The 21,257-nt window shown below is 37.6% G+C and overlaps 1 protein-coding gene across 1 annotated transcript in view; it reads left to right on the top strand.

The window, feature by feature from the left end:
- The first annotated feature begins 2,242 nt into the window (after positions 1 to 2,242).
- The window catches only part of LOC122806089 (extracellular calcium-sensing receptor-like), a 452,682-nt gene continuing 433,667 nt past the window's right edge, over positions 2,243 to 21,257 (top strand). Inside the window, exons 1-2 of the mRNA XM_044076327.1 lie at positions 2,243 to 2,572; positions 20,299 to 21,135. Of these exons, the coding sequence (XP_043932262.1) occupies positions 2,243 to 2,572; positions 20,299 to 21,135 (1,167 nt within the window). The remainder of the gene's footprint in view (positions 2,573 to 20,298; positions 21,136 to 21,257) is intronic.

The raw sequence follows: 21,257 nt of genomic DNA, 5'->3' as shown, positions 1-21,257 counted from the left end.
AAGCCAGTTACACTACTGTAATGCTTCAAAATTTGGTCTTGGAGCAGTCATTCTACAAGAGGATCAACCTGTTGTCTATGCATCGAGAACTCTTACCCAAACTGAGATGCAGTATGCCCAGATTGAGAAAGAGCTTTTGGCAATTGTGTTTGCATGTTCGAAGTTCCATGATTATGTTTATGGTAGACCTATCTAGATCGAAACAAACCATCGACCTTTAGTCACAATTTTGAGAAAGCCAATGCATTTGCCTCCAGCCTGAATGCAAAGTATGATGTTGAGATTGCAAAAGTACAATTTTACTCTTGTCTATAAGAAAGGGAAACTTCTTTATCTTGCTGATACATTATTTAAATCATCCAGAAACACCACAGAACAGCATGCAAATGAGAACCTTGATTTTGAAGTCATGGAACTGAGAAATTTATCTTCCACACATCTTGATGACCTGAGAGATCACACTACCACAGATCCAGTTTTACAAAATCTCAACCAATTTATCAATCAAGGATGGCCATCAAAGCAATCTAGTTTACCTCAATAAGTGCAACCTTATTTTCCATACAGAGATGAGGTTTTGTCTGACAAATGTACCATTATGAATGGTCCGAAAGCAATTGTTCCAAAGTCCTTGCAACCAGACTACATTACTATCTTGCATTGTGGTCACCCAGGAACCAAATCTACCAAAAGAAGGGTGAGAAATAGTATTTTGGCCTTCTATGTCACAAGACATTGAAAGAACACTTTCATCTTACTCAGTGTGTAATAGTGCAAAGCCTCATCAACAGAAGGAACTACTTCAGCTTAACCAGATTCGGGAACTACCTTGGCTGACAGTAGCCACTGATATCAAGTGGAATGGTCAATATTATTTGGTGTTAGTAAACTCTTACTCCAGTTGGTTTGAGATTGGCCTACTTCTTAACCTAACATCTAGTACAGTCATTATTAAGATGAAGTGTCATTTTGCTGTACATGGTAGCCTGCACAAAGTTATTTCTGACAATTCCCCGCAGTTTACAAGCCAACAGTTCAAAAGATTTGCTGCAGAATGGGACTTTACTCATGTCACAAGTAGTCCAGAGTACCCACAGTCAAATGGCTTGGCAGAACACGCAGTTCAAAGTGAAAAACAGTTACTTGAGAAGTCAAAATGAGACAATAGTAATGTTTTCCTGAATCTCTTGAATCTCAGAAATAGTCCTCATGATAAACATCTTGGTTCACCTGCTTACAGACTTCTGTCAAGGCAACCAGAACCACATTACCAATCAGTAATCAATTGCTGGTTCCATGTGAAAAGAACAACAGGTTAGTGAAAGCCAATCTGTTGAAGCAGCGCCTAACTCAGAAGTTCAACTACAAAATGACCAGCAATCCACTCAATCCATTACGGTAGGGAGAAGTGGTAAGAATGCAGGCATCCAAGGTTATGATCAAATTGGTGTCATGAAGAATATTGGTCCAGAGCTGAGATCATTCATTGTGGAATCAGAAGGAGCAATCTTTAGGTGGAATAGGAAACATTTAACACTGGTGTCTGAGCATATACCAGAGTACATAGCCTATGAGAAAGACTCTTTATCTCAAAGTGAGTTGTCCGGTGTTTCAATTCCAGAGGAAGTTCCAGAGGACATTCCCTTTCTTGTGACGAATCCAGAAGTTCCTGATATGAGTTGTCACCGCAGACTGTCACTATTGCTAAACTGTGTCCCAACTGTTATGTTACAAGATATGGTTGAGTCCCTAAACCTTCCAACAGATATGAAGCAACTTGGACATGAACATTGTGTTTTGTTTCCAGTGCATATAGTAATGCATGTCTATCTCTGATATTGTTTTGCATAAAGGGCAATCTTTTTAAGAGGGAGGATGTAGATCAATATGTGTGTATATACCTTTAAGAAGCTATCAAAGGGCTTGCACAAGTGTATAAATACTGAGCATGTGCCAGCCTGACTGCCATTTTGTTTTTAGCTGTTGAGATGTAAGCATGTATGTATGTAAGGTCTGTCTGTTAACTAGTTTGTTCATATTTAAAGATGCTGCTATCCATCCTGATGTGTTTCTATGTAGTAAAGCATCTAAACAAAAACCTCAGCTTTCTTGTTTTATGTATTAGAGACGAACAAGCGATAATTTGCAAAAGAAAATGCCTTGTGTGTCCCCACGCATTGTCCATTTATTACAAAAAATATACTTAAATTTCTGACTTTACTCCTTCTCAGACAAATAAATAATGCATGTTAATTTATATGGAGCCTTTTTTTCTAGTTTTAGCTTTAGGTCATATCGCTGGATTCAAAGCATGCTATTTGCCATACACAGGATAAACCAGAACTTGACTCTCCTGCCAAATGTCACTCTGGCATTCAGGATTTATGACACCTGCCTTGATATGGCAAGGACGATGTGGGGTACAATGTGGCTACTGACAGGTCAGAATGAAATGCCCATTCCAAATTACAACTGTGATCATCACTTCTCAGTGGTAGCTACAATCGGTGATTCAACATCTTCTCGCTCAATCCAAATGGCACACCTGTTAGGACTCTATCTGCACCCCCAGGTAAGACCAGCTTGTTAGTGAAATATGAGTGACAGAGATATGTAACAGCCACACACAGAACGTTTTGTCACTTTATCATTTAAGAAAGGTTTTATTTATTTATTTAGTTATTTATTTATTTTACATTTGTTTACCAGGATAGTCTGACTGGACCAGGTCCTTTTACAGCGGAGGCCTGGGGAGAAAAGCTCCACAAACAGATTAGTAGAGAATCAAAAAATACAAGACAATCTCAGTCAAATAATACAATACAAATACACAATAACAAGTGAAATTGTTGACAATATGTTTAACAGGAAAAAATCAAAAACTCGAGGTATACTTTCATAGTTCTAATATTGTAGTATGATTACAGTAAGTGATTTAGGAAGGAAGGAGTTTGATAGAGAGAGCTATGAGATTTATGTAATGCATAGACATAACCATGTATTCATGAGATGGGCTTTGGGTGAGTTTTTGAACTGTGTGGTAGTAGAGGCAGAAGTCAGGGAGGGGGGAGGTTATTCCATGTTCTATGGTGAGGGAGAAAAGTGCTTTCCATGCAGAGTTGTTAGCCCTAGAGATACAGAGGAAAAATCTATCAGTGGACCAGAGAGGTCGATTAGCTATATAGTGAGTGAACAGTTGATTTAGTAATGGTGTCCTATCAGGATGTTTTAGAATATTATAGGCAATGATTAGCTGGTGATAACTGAGTAGTTGGGGAAGTTCTAGCCACTGAAGGTCCCCTAGAGCTTGACAGTAATGGGTTCTGAAGGTGGAGTTGCTAGCAAATTTGGCAATTTTATTATAACATGATTCAAGCTTATTAAGTTCAAGTTTTCTGATCAGGGTAAGAATTGGAGCTGCATGCATTAATGTGGATAATAGGTGAGTTTGGGCTAGGGTGACCCTTGCCTGATCTGTGAGGAAATGTTTGTGCCTATATAGTGTTCTCATTTTTTTATGTACCTTTTTGATGGTTTGAGAAATATGGATGTAAAAGAGGAGATTGTTGTCAATCTCTACACCAAGGAGTTTTGTATGGTCAGAAGGAGAAATGATAGTACCATTATTGGAAGAGATAGAAAAGGTCAGAGGGGTAGATTTTGATTTGTTGTGGGTAAAAAGAAGCAGTTTAGTCTTGTTAGGGTAGGATGAGTTGGATATTAGTAATCCACCATTCCACAGAGCTAAAGGATTCTTGAGTGAGTTATTGTAGAGTAGCGAGTGTTGGGGCTGAGCAGATTATAGTTGAATCTTCTGCATACTGTATTAGTGTGGCATGTTGGGCAGATATATGTAGATTATTAGTGAAGATGGAAAAAAGAAGTGGGCCAAATATTGAGCCTTGTGGTACACCTATGGTAGCTGGAAGTAATGGGGATGGTACACCTTGCTATTGGACAGATTGCCGCCTGTCAGATAGATAGTTCTTGAACCAGGCAATAATAAAAGGGGCAAAGGATAGGGAGGCTAGAGTATCAAGTAGTATGGAGTGTGAGACCATATCACATGCTTTTGATAGATCTAAGAATATAAGAGATACAAAATGATTGTTATTTCTATGTTGGTTAACCAGATTAGTAACGTAGAGGAGAGCAGTTGTGCTGTGGTGTGGCTGAAATCCATTCTGTGTGGTGGAGAAGAGATCAGGTATTGCATGACTTGAGAGTGTATACATTTCTCAAGTATCTTAGATAAGGGGGATAGAATGGGAATGGGATGATAATTTGAGAAGTCATAAGAATTATCTCCTTTGTGTAGTGGAATAATATATGAAATTTTCCATAGTTGGGGGATACAGGATTACTGTATGGAGCAGTTGACAAGGATAGAGACAGAGTATGATAAGGATTCAGCTGCTATTTTTAGGAAGCTAACAGGAAGACTATTGGCTGCAAGGCTGGTAGGTTTCAGTTTTTGGAGGAGTTTTTTGATTATGGTGGTGAGAACTGGAGGGGAGAGTAAAGGAGGGGATGTAATCTCGACATTTGGCTGGGATCTTTGCATGGATAGTTTTGGATAATTGAGTTGATAATGTTAGGATGGATTCTGTAAAATGATGATTAAATTGAGAGGTTATGTCATTGTTGTTATTTGTGGAGTTAGGAGCTGGAGTGGTAGTTTTGCCTGGTTTCAATAGGGAGTTGATAGCTTGCCAACATTTTTGTGGATGTTTTCAGTGTTTACTTTAGACAAAGAGGAATTAGTTCTGTTTATCAAGTTTGGTTAGCTTCTTGGCCTGGTTTCTAAGTTGTTGGCAGTTTTGTTTAGTAAGGGAAGTTTGATCCCTCTTCCAGATTTTCCATGTCTTATCTCTAGACTTCAGTAGGGCCCTTGTTTCCCTGCTTAACCATGGTGCTTAGTTTGCTTTAGCCCTGATTTTCCTGATGGATGCAACTATATTAAGAATATTGGTGAAGGTAATGTTGAAGTATTCAACCACCTGGTCTAACCCTAGGGTTCTTAGTGGTTTCCAGTTACATTGTTTTAGAATGTTGTTGAGGTCCTGTGCATTTTGGTTATGGTCATTTCTGATTTGATTATATACTATACACTTGGGTATGTTGGATTGTTTGTGTAGGTGAAATGTGGGGAGGTGGTCACTTAGACTGTCTGGTAATTTTGTTTTGGGTAATTGATTAGTGTCCAGTCCAGAATGGATTGTTTTTGGGATTTTATGTCTACTCTAGTGGGTTCTTGTATAAGTTAGGAACAGCTGAACAGATTGATGTGGTTAGTGGGGTTGTTAGAGTTACAGGCTAACCTGTCCATATTTAGGTCCCCCTAGTAGAATAGTTTCTTGAGGAAGATTATCTGTAGCCCATTGTAAGATTTCCTCAATTATGGGAGCGTTATTTCCTGGAGGGATATAGCAGGCAAGGATGTTGATTTTTTTTGTTGTTGTTTAGGTTTATGACTGAGCCTAAGGTTTCGGCATTATGAAATTTAGGTAGCTGGATTTGTAGACGTGGAGACTGAGAACATTTTTAAAGAGAATTGCAACCCCACCTCCCTTTCTACCTTCTCTATCCAGTCTTAAGATATTATAACCTGGAGGGAGGATTTCTTCATTTTGGGTGTTGGGTTTTAGCCGTATCTCTGTAATGGTCAATATGTCAGGGGAGTAGTGGGTTATACATGCATGTAGGTCTGGAAGCTTATTTGACACACTCCTGGTATTGTTGTTAAGTATCAATAGGTCAGATGCTTGTTTGGTTGATAGCAGGGTATTGAGTGGTCCTGGGTTTGGGTGAATATCTCCTGAGGTAAGGAGCTTCTTTGTGATAAGTAGTATGTGTTTAATTATGTGGGTCATATCTGTGTTTTAGTAATTTATGTTTCGAAAGCATAAACAATTGCTAATCAGAATGTTTGCATGCTTTACTGATTTAAATTTCATGTTTGTTTTATTTGTTAACCAGGTAAGTGGGCTGGTCCAAGGACTCTTTACATGCATGACAATGGCTAAAGGCAGAATAGTTAATCAAATGACAGAAGTAATTAGCAAAACAACCCCAACTATTATAAATTAAACTCACAACATAATCATTAAACACGCCAACTTTCTCATACAAAAGATTTGATAGGGTGGAATATTTGTCAACATGCACAAAATCTTGATAAGGCTTGTATAAGGATATAAGCATTTTATTCATAGACACCAAAATTCAGTTACTGGAAATGGGATAAAGGAAGTTATAAAACCACTCCCATCAATAGCAGGTTGGGAATACAGTATACTACAGACTCAACAGGGAGAAAGACTCTCCAGCATTCAGGTCTTTAACAGATGAAAAACTGAAAGCTATGCCGGAAAGTGAATTCGGTAAAAGTTACTAAACACTATCAAAGTAACATATTGTCTTAGATGCAATTAAATAAGACAAAAAGAGGGATATGTTTATTGCACATATTATCACTAAACTAGTGAATAAATGCCCCATGAGATAAGGGCTTCTGAAAATGTCTTTCATACAAGGACAGAGTTGATGTGTACATTGGTGTTAAAAGTTTTGTTTTCCTTGATTTCAGCAATTAATAAGATTTTGTTTTACTTGATCTTCAAGTGTTCCTTGATCTACAAAATAACACTTCTAAAACATACAGCCTGGGCTTGTAACTGGTCATTTGTGGCCAGTGCCCTACTGTGGCAAGCTACAATAAATAAATAAAATAAACTTCCTACCTTTTGAACAGTGTAATAGTGACAAGGTAATAAATGTACACACAGTTTTCCAACAAATCTAGGGCATAACTTAATTCATTTCTGCATGATGGCAAAGCTCAAGCAGGCTGCTAAGGAGGAGAAGAGGCTCACAGATGTAGGCAAAAAGAGAAAGGATGCAAAATGGAAGGTGGTGTAAATAAATGAAGTTTAGAATTAGATTTATTCATTGATAACAGAACATAAGCTAATCAAGTGTTAATAGTTTATTTCTGTGTCCATAAGCCTGTCTGTCTCTCTGAAAGAGGTGCAGACTGATTGAGCTTTTAAATGTCAAAATAGTCTGACTCTAAAGGTTTAAGATGACTTAAATCTGCAGGGAGGGAGTTCTAGACTGCAAAGTAAGACTGGGAAAAATCTTTTACTTAGTTTTAAGGATAATTTAGTTTTCCCAAATGGTGAGAATCTCCACTTTTCATGTTAAAAGATCTGGGACAGATGGGAGGATGCAGAAGGATGTGACAAAGGTGCAGTGTTGTGTGTTGACCATAAAATATGGTTATAGTTGTGACGCCCCTGTTCTGGGCCAGTGATCAAGGAGTCTCAATCCTCACCATGGACATTCACTTGGAACAAAGATAGATACACACAACATTTCCAGATGCAGCTCTCTAAATCAAGCACAATTTTCTTTAAGAGCACACAGGGAACACGCACAGCCCTGGGGCTGGGTTTCTCTCCCTCTTCAGATCCCAATTAAGACTCCCCACTGACACAGCTGTAGGGTTGAGACTTCAGCCAAGTTCTCCACTATCCTGTCTGTAAAACCAGTGCACTGTGTCCCTTCTCCAAGTAGCTGACATACACTCTTTAAGATTTGATTTTAACACACACACACACACACACACACACACACACACACACACACACACACACACACACACACACACACCTGGGAAAGGCTGGCACAGATTTACTAGCTATGCCCTCTCTCCCCTCTAAAGCCAGCTACTCTATGAGTTTTACAAGGGTACCCATTATACTGAGGCGCAACCACTGTGTCACCAAATACATATAAGTACTCTCAAAGATTAATATATTCTCTAAAAGACCAGCCAGCCACAATGAAAAGTTTAAATATATTTAATAATGAATAATAAAAGAACATGAAAATACTAAATATCTATTTGCAATAAACACCAGAGTTTCAGTCACAGGAAATATTAAAAATAACACAGATGGATAGATTAACACAGATACAGAAAAACAGTACATAACTAATCTCACTATATTTTTCTAACTGATCTAAAGAATTACTGTTTCCTGGTTACTTATTAAAACAAGACAAGATGAAGTGGGCAAGTGGTCTTCTTTCTTGGTCAGGTTTCAAAAACAGACTATCCTGAGATTTCTGTTTCATCTAGTATTAAACATCATTCCAGTGCTGGATTACAGAATGATATCACATACATCTAACTTCTGGTTCCCATACTACCCCTTGACTAGAAACTGAACCAGACTCTAGCACCTACAGTATGTGTCATAATACACACACATAGAGCTTTGCTAAGATGTGTTACAGCATGTGGCAGCTATAAAACCATTTCAAAAACTTCCACCCTTCCAAGGTAGCAATTAGTTCACCCCTAAGGACAGCACAGTAGGATTTCTAATTCTGGCTTTCACAGACATTTTGTCTCTGGCTGCTATCAGAACTGTAAGATACAATATTTATAGCCCAAACCATGTAATTTAATTTCAGACTATTTTTCAAGGTTAGCTGGACTGAGATTAATCTCTTCTGTTCCAGTAATCTCCACTACAATATATTCATTTAAACAGTTACAATGCAGCTGTCCAGCATGACCCACTGTTGGTACATCTTTAACACAAGCATCTTTATAAATACCTTTTCATCACAAACACCTGTACAAATCAGTTTGCTACACAAATGACATAGAATTCTTTTTAAAACTCCAGCTAACTATGCTGGCATATGTTACACATACAATGCCTTACTTCTCCTGGCATAGCTGGCACTACCTCACATCATCACAATACTAGACAGACAAAATATTTCCGTTGCTAACAACAGTTTTGTTTTTTCTGTGGAATAGCTTGTACAACTTACGCTCAGGTTGTTGGATAGTTCTGGAGAATTATAGCTCTAGATTACAGAATATAGAAATAATACAAATAGACAAAAAACTTTGTAATAAACAGCCAGATGGCTGCAGAAAATGAAATAGTGACATTCAGGACTTTTAATTTTGCTAGGCAAAAGAATCTGCAGACTTGAAAATGTTATACCTGCAACCCCAAAAAGAAAGTGGGTGTTTATATTTAAGTAGGGCTCTGTCTTTGCACATCTGGGCTGAGCTTCATAAGTAAGGGTTTTGCGCATGCAGTCTTATATATCAAGAAGCCTGCAGCATGACATGGCCTGTAAATTTTCACATAGGGATCAGGGCTTCCAAAGTGCGGGTAGTCTGAGAAAAAGACTGTACAGTAAATTAGTACATAGCATTATGGGAAAAGTAGCATTAGGCAGATTCACCAGTACCTCTCAACTGTCGCAGATTTTGCCTCATATTTTTTGACCTGGTAAATCATTGTGGATTGTCATCAGTCAGTAATGTCAGTCGTTAGACTTTCATACTTCTCATGGCTTAGAAATGCATCTTGATTCAAAATATGGTGTTCTATTAAGTTTTTAAGTAAATAAGAGTAACATTTAAGAATTGTCTCTGATTTTGAACTTTTGACCCCCATTATTTTTGGCTGTGTACAAAGATGTTGAGAGTTATGGGTGCAAAATGGAGGAAACATGCTGGCAAAGTGTATGTGGTAGGAGTGCTCAGCATCAGGAGAGGCATATGAGCATGCACAATCACACCTGAAGATAGGAGTGTTCATACATGCAACAATGTGTCACGTTATGGCCACATGAGCAGTAGCACAGAGGGCAAAGAGGGTCAGCACAGCAAAGTACCATCCAGTTAATCATAAAAATGGGAAAAAAAGAGTAGAAAGAAAGTCAGAAAAAAGATAATTAGCAAGCTGAGGAAAGCACATAAGGGTAACTATAACAAATACTATAGGGGAAGGGATTTTTTTTATTTTTCTTACATGAGCAAAATGCAGACACAGGCAGTGGTAGTAGTGACACTAAAGGTGGAGACTACAGTGGATAGACCCAGACTTAGAGTAGACATCTGCTGAATGTGGAGGGTTTGGCAACAGAGTATGGGGAATGAGGAAGGAGAACACCAAGATGGGGAGACACAGCAGGTTAAATGTTGGATGCCATAATGTTCCATAGGTCAGCTCATACATTCATTACAGATTTATAACTTTATTCTATTTCATGCAAAATTCTTTGAAGGGATGCTTTAATAATGATGTTTTGTCAAATGCCTTTGGGCTAACATTTTCATGTCACTGTTTAAACACCAGAAACAAGAATTCTTTTGTTACTTTGTCAGTTGCTTCTTCCAGGTTTTAGGATGGGAATTTTGCAAATGGGGTATTGAATCTGGTATTCCTCACCACTTCTATTAGGCATCTTAAATTACAGTGTTCAAGCCACTGATTTAGGAATGCGATATGTAAATTGACTCATGTTATTTAGATGGATTTTATTAATGCATTGAGAGCCAGAATTGAAAATGCGCACCTCCTTCGAATCTATCTTGCTCTTTTAAAATTAGTGGCTTCTCCACTTAGACAGCTAAAGCTTAAATTACCCATCTTTTATATCTAACTGCTTAGGGCACACTGCAACTCTTATGATATTAACCCATTTTTCATCTTGCCTTTAAAATCTGCAACATCTACTCCTAGAACAATTATTGGAGAGCCCACATTCTGCCTCTTAGTAGTCATCTTGGGATTTTGCTCCTGGTCAGGGAAGAAGCATAGGGATGTTATTTCCTGGAGACTGCTGATCACTAGAAAGCCTGATAACTTCTTCATAGGCATCAGCTTGGAATTTTGCTCCTGGTGAGAGGAGCAGAGTTCATTGATTCCTGACCATTTCTGATTTAGCAATAAATGTCTGTGTTGTACCTTCCTACCTTTGCATCATCTGAAACAAGGCTGTTAATCAACAAATACCCTGTGGCCTGCTTCTTGTCTTGGGATTGGTGCTACTGTTTTGCTTCTGATGAGAGAAAAGCAAATGAGCTTTGTATCCTTGCAGTGTGAATCTGTGGTGGGACCAGCACTAGTAGTAGTCAGGCAGTAGCCATTACACAACTCTCCTCTTTTCATTATTCTTGACAAACTAATTCTTTGTTTTCAGTAAGTGCTGCTTGATTTGTTTCCAACTTCAGGATATCTGCCTAAATACTTCCTCCACAAATCATCAGGATGTATTTATTAGTTAGTTTCCCCTCAAATGTTTGGCAGTGCTCTGTATAAACACAGGCATCTTGAGTGACATTTTTCCTGTAAAAGCACAATTGGAATTTCATCAATGCCTATTTGCATACAAGGAAACTAGTTTACAGTGACAAACACTGCCCCAGATACTCCTGGCATTGCTTTATATTCTCACCGCAACCATACAAATGGAGAGATGAAAAGTCATCAAGCAAAGGTAATATTGCTGAAACTGAATTCATCCTCAAGTCTTGGTGAGTACCTTCACAAGGTAGGACCCTGTTTTCTACAAAATCTCACCATGCAACACTGATATATAGACTGTATTTATATAGCATATATCATTGGCAGAAGAAGGTCAAAATTTAAAAAAAGACAGCTGGGTGCACAAGACCCAGGATAAAAAGTGCCCAATCCTGGTAGGCGCACTGGTGCCAGGACTGGAAAAAAATGACAGTGTAGAATCTTCAAAATACAGAAACATCCTACAATGGGGCCAGGCCCAAGGAGAGGATGGCCACCATGTTGTAGAAGGAAGTAGCAGTCCACAAAAATCACAAAACCTGATAGGCCAAAGAAGAGCCATAAAGAAAATAGAGTGGACTATTAAGGATAACAAATAAATTATGTATTGTTTCTATTATGTAAAAAGTCCAGAATTTCCAGACACAAGAGATACAAAAAGATTAAAAAAGAAATTAGAGGAAAGAAGGATACTTCTGTAAGAAAAACTGTCAGAAGCTTCAAATAAAAATTTGTGATCATTAATACAATAGATTTTTGAAAAACATTATATAGACCAAGAAACTTTTATCTGTTTTGAAAAAGAAGCATCTGATGAAGTGCAAAAATATATACAACAAAACCTAGAATTTTTTGAAAAGTATAAAAAAGAAATATGGACATGGGAAAGAAAGAGAGATTTGATATGGTACAGTAACTATGCAAATGTGAAAGCCAAATTAATCAACATAAAGAAGGCAGCCCCAAAGATGTTTGAAGAGAAATACAGACAAAGGCATCCAGACATGGAAAATGTCACAATAAAAAAATAATATCACAAAGAGGGAATGTAGAAAAGAAAATTAGTAAAGTAGAAGTAAAAAAAAAAAAGTTGAAGTTATGGAGTGCCTGCGAAGTGAAGGATTTGAGGTAGAACGTATAACACAGGTTACATCAACGGATGATGGAACGAATCCCCAAAGTAAGGAGGAAGATCAGGAGACATTCGAAGAAGAAATATGGACATGGGAAAGAAAAAGAGATTTAATATGATGTAATATTTATGCAAAGGAGAAAGCAAAATTAATCAATACAAAAAGAGCAGCACCAAAGATATTTGAAGAGAAATACAGACAAAGGAATCCAGACATGGAAAACTTTACAAGGATAGAGCAATGGAACTCCAAATTAAGGGGAAACCAATGGAATGGGAAGCAATTAGTCAGGTGCCATATGAAGATATTTTAGAGCCTTCCACAGGAAATGAGTATAAACATCCACTTGAATCTGGACGTCAAGGGAAGGAACAGGAAACTGGAAACTCTGACACAGTTAATGCTCAGGAGTGATAGGCCAGTGAGTTTTCATATGACAGAGCAATAGATGGCACAGGATGAAACTGAAGAGAATATGCCACAGGAAGATGCAATAGAACTTTCTATAGAATGCCCACAGGAAATGGAAAACAAAAAATGTGCCCTCAGTTTAGAAGAAAACAAAGTAAGAAAAGAGTTGCTTGATTTAATAGAGATAGATAGACATATTTAGATCAATGAAAGAAATAGACTGCAGAAGGTCAATAAAATCCAAAAAGTCAGAAGTTTGATAAAACAAATGAACACAATAATTAGGACTGTCCATAGAGATCCACGGAATATAACATAAGTAAACATCATATATTACTGTGCAGCTAAATTAATAACTGATAAAGTTCTACCACAAGAACACAGGGTAGTGAGGGAGAAAAAAGGGAGAAATCGAATACCATCCTGGAAATATTGAATAGATAAAACTATAAAACAGTTAAGACAAGAAGTGTCACTGTTAGAAGACTTTAGAAGAGGGAACAGATCAACAAAAATACTAAGAAAGATAAATGTGATAAAAGCACTGTGAAGTATTAGAATAGACTAGGATCTATCATACACTATTGCAAATAAACTAAAGATTTCAGCACAGGGGAAAGACATAAAAGACATGAAAATAAATATAAAGGAAAAGTGCAAAATAAGCAATTTACTGATGACCCAAAAAGGTTTTATAGAGAATTGGGAAACAAGGTAAAAGGAATTGAAAAAAACACTAAAATGGAAGAAATAGAAACATTTTTGTGAAATATCTATGAAGATCCTGTGGAACATAACAAAGATGCTAAACGGATAGAAAAAGTTAAAGAAAGAATAAGACGTTTAAGGGTACAGGATATGAAATGGGATGAAGTAACAGCCAAAGAGATTGAAATAAAGTTAAGAAAAGCCTCTAACTGGAAAACCCCAGGCCCAGATGTAGTACCTAACTTTTGGCTAAAAGTATTAACATCTTTGCACGAAGATTTAGCCATGAGTAAGAACTATTTATTTGTGCACCCTGGACAGACACCAACCTGGCTAACTACAGGAAAAACAATGCTCCTACTTAAGAATGAACCTGCAAGCTACCATAAGAATTATAGACCAATAACTTGCCTTCCAACGACGTATAAACTATACACGGGAATTGATGCCGACAGAGTTTATATTCAGAAGAAAACTCAATTATGGCAGTAGAACAAAAGGGCAATAAAAGAAAGTCATATGGAACAAAGGGTCATTTGTTGTTAAATAAAGTCATAATGGAGAACTGTAAGAAGGGGAAGAATCTAAGTATGGCATGGACTGACTACAAAAAAGCAATTGATAGTATCCCACATTCATGGCTAAAAGAGTGCTTAATAATGTATAAGATACATCCTACACTGATCGACTACATTACAGTGACCAGGAAACAGTGGCAGACCACTTTGCAATTAAACCATGATAAAGGATAAATTATTATCCCAGGGATAAAAATTCAAAGGGGGATATTCCAAGGTGACTCTTTGTTACCGCTGCTATTCTGCCTTGTGCTTAGCCCATTAAGCTGTTCACTTAACAATTTAGGCCATGGCTATAATTTGGCTCCTAGAAAACAACAAAGTGTAAAAACTTCTCATCTTCTCTTTGTCAATGATTTAAAACTGTATAGCTCATCAGATGAGGAACTCAAAGCACAACTGCAAGTTGTCAAAACTTTTTCAGATGATATAAGAATGTCATTTAGTCTTGATAAATGTGCAAAGCAACCTTTAAAACAGGAAAACTTCAACACCAAGAAAACATCATTTTGGGACAAGAATGTGATATAAAATAACTTGAGCAAGAAGGAGTGTATAGATATTTGGGAATTGAAGGATCAACAATAAAACATGAACAAATGTGAATAAAACTTAGTAAGGAATATTTTAGAAGACTTGATACTGAAAACAGCATTGACATCTTGGAACAAAGTCTATGCTATAAACCAATTTGCTCTTCCTGTCCTAACTTATAGTTTTGGTGTGATTGACTGGCCCCAAAATGTGTTTGAGATATAAAAACAAGAAGGATGCTTCATGCTCCAATGATTTATAAAAATCAGAGCATACCAAGATTAAATATTTTCCATTCAGAAGGAGGGATGGGCCTCCTTGAAATTGATTACATGTATAGATCTGCAATTGTGGGACTCAACACATATCTGCTGACCTTGCAAGACCCAAACATAGTGAAAGTTGTGAAACATGAGGAGAATAAATCTAAGATGACTTCTCTGCTTAATCTAGCAGAAGCATATCGGTATCAAGCAGGAATGGAAGTCAAACCAGCAGTAGATAAAAACCAGGCAGCAACTGAATGTGCCAAAAAATAAAAAAAAAACATAAGGTGAAGGACCAGATGAGAAGGCAAGAAATGTAGAAAATGCATAAATTTAGTTGCAAGTATAGAAAACTTCAGAAAGAACCTCATGTTGATCAAGAACAAATGCAGGAATGGTTTTGAGAGATGAATTCAAGCCAAGAGATGAAAGGTTAATATTGGCGGCACAAGATAGTGGGCTACATACATGTTGGTTTGCAAAGTCCATTGAGCATGTGGGAGAAACAGACAAATGTAGGTTTTGCAAAACAGAATTGAAACAGTTGCACACCTCGTTGCTCTTTGTGACATACTAATGGCAGAAGGACTGTATACTGAAAGGGATAATAATGTGACGAGACTGCTGCACTGGAGATTGTGTAAACATTACGGTACTGAAGTGGCTGAAAAACACTAGAAACATGAGCCACAAAGCATCATAGACAAGGATGAAGTCTACATCACATGGCATCATCCATTACCAACAGTTCAAAAGATAGATGCTAGAAAACCACATGTAGTGTTCCAAGTAAAGAAGACAAAAATAGCATTGATCATTGAAATCACCACATTCAATGACTACAGTGTCTTGCGCAGAGAGACACAAAGTCATAAAATATCAGGATTTGCAAGCAGAAACAAGAGCAATGTGGAAGAAAGATACCCTATAGTAGTGCGAGCAACAGATCTTATAAAAAAAGAGTCTGCTATCATATTTAGATATGCCAATACATGTAACTCCATAAGAATTACAGAAGGAGTCATTACTGGGCACATTGTGGGTGCTGTGAAGAGCACTTTTGTCTGACATCAAAGAGTGAAACAATACTAATTTCATGAACTTTAATCATACTTTGACTTAGGAATTGAGTCCATTCCTGTCATGGTATTAAAACCCCAAAAGATTTGGAGAAATTAAAAAGGAAGCAACAATCTAATCAATAAAAAGGGCCTGTTGCCATGGATATGAACTTTCCCACTATCCTTGTTACCAGCTTACTAAATATGGGCACCCTGAGGTAATGCAGAAATTACCTCATGTTTACTGACCACCAGTTAATTCTCAAACAATCTGATATAGTATATGAAAGATGTATTTAAACAATATCACTGAAGGCAAAGCTCTCACATAAAAACACTCCTAATGTCAATAAGGTTGTCTATAGTACACACACTGCGCCCATGACACACAATTCAAAGCAGACCCATAGACCCACATATATTGAGGCACTTAGATGTAACATTCCTAAAGCCCAAAGACCTCATAGATGAAGTACACATAACAAATACCCTCACCATCCAACTCAATACCATATTCATGGGCAACTTTAATTACCCCACTATTAACTGGGAATCATATATAATACAGGCATAGAGATTAGTGTATTTTGTAAACACAAGCTTCCTGGACCAAACTGTCAGTACACTGACCAGGGGTGCAATTTTATTGTATCTGGTCCTCAATAATTTGGAAATGTGCAGCAAAACCCTGAGTGTAATGTCTTCTATGGTTTGGTCAGACCACAAAATGGTCTCTTCCGAAGTAAAAATAAAACCTGTAACCCCAGCTAACCCTGGAATAACAATAGAAAGGCAGCCTTAAAGTAGTGAATCTACTGTAAGGCCATCTTCCTACTATTAATTAAGGTATAACATGGCAAAATTTAAAGGTTGCATAAACCCTGACAAGACTGTTGCCTACACGGAACTGTTCGCAGAAATTCTATACAAGCATGTTAATAGGTCCATAGAGACAGCTGTACCTACCAGGAAGAAGTACAGAACTAACTCAGAAAACAAGGCACAGTGGTGGAATCACAACATCAGTAGGCTTTATAACAACATCAGTAGGCTTTATAACAGAAGGAAGAAAATCATGGCAAAATTAGGTGTAGCACTGTCATCAAAATAAGCACAGAAATCAGAGTTAAATAAAATCTACCAAAGCCAAATGTAAGGTAAATTTGGCCTCTCAGGCCAAGAACAACCACAAGATATTCTTTAGCTATGTAAAACAACCAAACCAAGAAGAAAAGTGGTGTATACAGGGCCAACTAAATGACCAATACTTCAAAACACCTGCATATCAGTGCCAAACAGTGGAAAATGTCATTTAAAATAAAACATCCTTATAAAAACAACTAAGTGTTAGCATAATCACCACCTCTAGACTTAAACCCAATAAAAAAGCACAACTTTAATGAATATAGTTAAGTGCTTTAGTCCTAAACAGACTTCATAAAAACTACTTCATCACATTTCAAATTTCAGTTTATATCAAATTTAATCAACCAATGATTGGACATTCGCCAATAATCTAAATTAATCTAATTCTCCACCTAATGTTATTTAAAGGTAGAGGACCTTAAAATATAATGTGTTTCAAATAAATACATATAAAAATACACATGCAAAATATAGACAACAATATCAAAAATTACATTCTTTAGCTATGTCTACAACCTCAAAGGCAATACACAATTGTGCGCAGAGCTCATTGTTAATGAAGCCACCTATACTGAGCCAGAAGTTGTAGCAAACCTACTAGCTGACAAACTCAGCTCCAACTTTACCCTTCTCTCCCCCTCAAACTCCCTTCAGGAAATATCATCAAATATATCCCCCCCTACTATCACTAGGGGACAAGTCCATAATGCTCTCTCTAAGGCCAAGACCACTGCATCAATGGACCCAGACAATATCCCAGGATGTCTTCTAAATAGCATGACACATGACCTATAAAGACCTCTGGAATTGCTATTTATCTGCAGCCTCCGAACAAGCTTAGTGCCTCATGAATGGAGAACAGCAACAGCCATCTGCACAAAGGTGGGCCATCTACACACCAGGGAAACTATAGACCCATAAGCCTCACTAGTCTCATATGCAAATTGCAAAGCCATGGCAAGAAATGTCATGGAAATGATTGATAATGACATAGGAAACCTCCAGACACTGGACCCAACCAAATTTGGTTTTGTCAAGGGCAGGTCATGCCTAGTCAACCTGGTGGACTTCTTTGAGAAGGTCACCAAAGAATTGCATAAGGGATAAACTGATCACACTGCCTACCTTAACCTGGCCAAGGCATTTGACACTATACCCACTCAGGCATTGTTGACAAACTCAAGAGGTTAAATATGAAGTCTTATGTTACCTGGTTGATAGTCACCTAGGTCACAGACAGGACCCAGGAAGTTAGAAATGGGGAGTCAAGCATTACAAAGAGGTCAGTCACAAGCAGAGTCCCTCAGGGAGCAGTTCTAAGACCGCTTCTTTTTGACATTTTCTTCTCTGAAGTTAAGGCCAATGTCAAGGGCCTCTGACTGATTAATGGCAAATTAGGAGCTGTCATAGAATCCCCAACTGACGCAAATGTTCTCTAGGAAGGGCTAACACAGACATATAACTGATGTCAGAGCTATGTACTAAAAGTAAATGCCACAAAATACATAGTGGCTATGATATTGACAAAATACTGCTAAGAGCTGATCCGTAGTCAGGGACTTGGGAACACACACATAGACAGTAAGCTAGCCTTTGACCATCACGTGTCTGCAGTAGTGAGGAAATCATTCTATACTGTGCAGCTTATAAACAAAGGTATGGTATCTAGGTGTAAGGAGGTCATTGTTTCACTGTAGTTGGTATTCATCCGCACTACCAATGAGTACAGTACTTGCTTTGGTATGTACCTAAAGAGGTACATCCAAAAATTGGAACGTCCACTGAGGTTCCTCTCTAAAAGAATACAGGGTGTAAGTAACATGCCCTATGCAGACTGCCTCAAAGCTCTATCCCTGTATTCTGTCTCCTACAGGCTGTTGAAGGGAGATCCATGCCTGGAATACAAGGCATTGTCAAACCCTACCCTGATGGACCTCAAGCATATCTACAAAACAAACAGCACCAGAATTACCTGTTCTAAAGCTAAACCTTGCCTGTGATATAAACAGGACCTGCTGGAAAGGCAGGTATGTATCGCAAAGACCACCCCTTCTCTGGAACAGGCTCCCTATCCATGTGAAGTAGAGCTCCTCCCTAATCCAATTAAAGTGTAACTTGGAAAACTGGATGGGGAACATGAAATTCATCCCTGGTTTGGCACCTATGTCTCTAATGGACACAGGAAGCCTGTAATTGGCTTATCTCCCAGGCCCCTACTTGTAAATGATTCATCTCCCAAGCCCCTGCTTACATTTATTAAGGGTACAAGAACTTGTCAGAGATTTGGGATGCATGGCCAGGCTTAAAAAAATCCCTTTGTGGTCAAATTGCATGCCTCTGTACTATCTGCATACTCTATCATGCCAATTGCTTTTCCTCTAAACTGTAAACCAAAACCATCTAAGCTTTCAAATCACAGTAAAAAGAATTTTTTTTATTAAAAAATAATAATTGTGTATGTTTTACATACAGTGTTTATAGCACCTTAACCGGCCATGTGTCTATAATACAGGAATACCATATTGAATCACAATCAGGAGATTCTCCTTTCTACATTCTGTATATGTGTAAATACTTAGTAATTTACAAATATGTCAACTATAGAAGCCCAGTAACTGCAACAGTAGCCATAATAAAACATGGTGATCAGTAAATATATAAATTGTAGAAGCCCAGTAAAAGCAACAGTACCTATAATAAAAGAAAATGTGTATTGATAATATGTATTGATAAAAACACTATTAAGTTGCATAATACAAAGTTCATTAAGTTATTCTGAATTTATCTAATAAATGTTTTAATTTGCTTTATGTGTTTCTATCTTAATCATTTACCTTGTGTAAATGGCATTTTTTTATAAAGCATCCTAATAAACTTGAAGTTGAAGGGAAAAATAAAAGATGGGATGTACACCAAAGTATGTGTATATTGCAACATTTTTATTCCATACAATATATATTATATTAAGATCTGTGCTACATATACTGGAATACAATAATTGTTTTTTTTTTTTTCATTTCTGTACTGCACTTCTCAATGTGCAATCTGCTAATTATATTGGCTGTACATTTGTTTGTATTACACTCTGTGTCTAAAGCTCAGGTTGTGCCTGAAAAACAACAGGTGACCATCCTACTTATCCTGTTTAAAAAACAGAATTACTGTGATACCAATTTTACTGAAATAAAATAACATTAAAAATAGCAAGTCTTACAAACTGACAATTGTTAGCTTCTGTGATTTTTTAAGACTATTTTTCCAGGGATTACATACAAATACATTAGCATGAGAGCAATAATTGTACAGTGCATAAGATTCCTATTTTTCCACAGATCAGTTATTTTGCATCAAGTCCTCTCTTGAATGACAGACATCGATATCCATCATTTTATAGAACCATCCCAAGTGATGAATTCCAGGCCCATGGCCTTGCTCAGCTGGTGATTTACTTTGGCTGGACATGGGTGGGATTACTAGCTGAAGATGATGAGTATGGAAAGGAGGGGACCAAGACACTTAAAGAAGAGCTTATCAAGGCTGGAGGCTGTGTAGCTTTTGATGAAACGATTCCCTTACTCTACTCTGAAAAGGAAACCAAACTAATTGTTGACATGATTCAAAAATCATCCTCAAGTGCCATTGTGGTGTTTTGTTTTGATTTCCAGATGATTCCAATAATGCAAGAAATTCTGAGACAGAACATATCAGGAAAGGTTTGGATTGCCAGTGAGGCCTGGTCCACATCCTCTGTCCTTTCTCAGGCCAAATACACCAACCTGCTAAGTGGCACACTGGGATTTGCAATACGAAGACGTCAGATTCCTGGATTCAGACAATTTCTACTCAGAATAAATCCGATGAGTAATCCTGATGACATTTTTGTGAAACCCTTTTGGGAAGCAGCATTTGGTTGTTCTTGGATCATCCCTGACTCCAATGAAACAACAGGTCTATCAGACATTATAGCTAAACTCTGTACTGGGTCAGAGAGGCTGGAAACTCTCAGCAATGCCTACACAGATGTGTCGAATTTAAGAATCACGTACAATGTCTACAATGCAGTGTATGCTGTGGCATGTGCCTTGCATGACCTCAGTGTATGCAATCCTGGAGAAGGACCATTTTATAATGGGACATGTGCCAGTATCCACAATTATGAACCGTGGCAGGTAAGGGAATGTCCCACCAATATATAGAGCAGTAACACTTCTGACTTGAGATGTAGCTCGTATCTGTCTGTGGTGGAAAATTATGCTTCTGTATTTTGTGCCAAATGAAAGAGTTAAGAGTG

This window comes from Protopterus annectens, chromosome 7.part0, assembly GCF_019279795.1.
Source record: "Protopterus annectens isolate FY-2018-M chromosome 7.part0, PAN1.0, whole genome shotgun sequence".
NCBI lineage: Eukaryota > Metazoa > Chordata > Ceratodontiformes > Protopteridae > Protopterus > Protopterus annectens.
The sequence above is the reverse complement of the archived record's forward strand: the minus strand, read 5'-3'. Positions and strand labels throughout refer to the sequence as shown.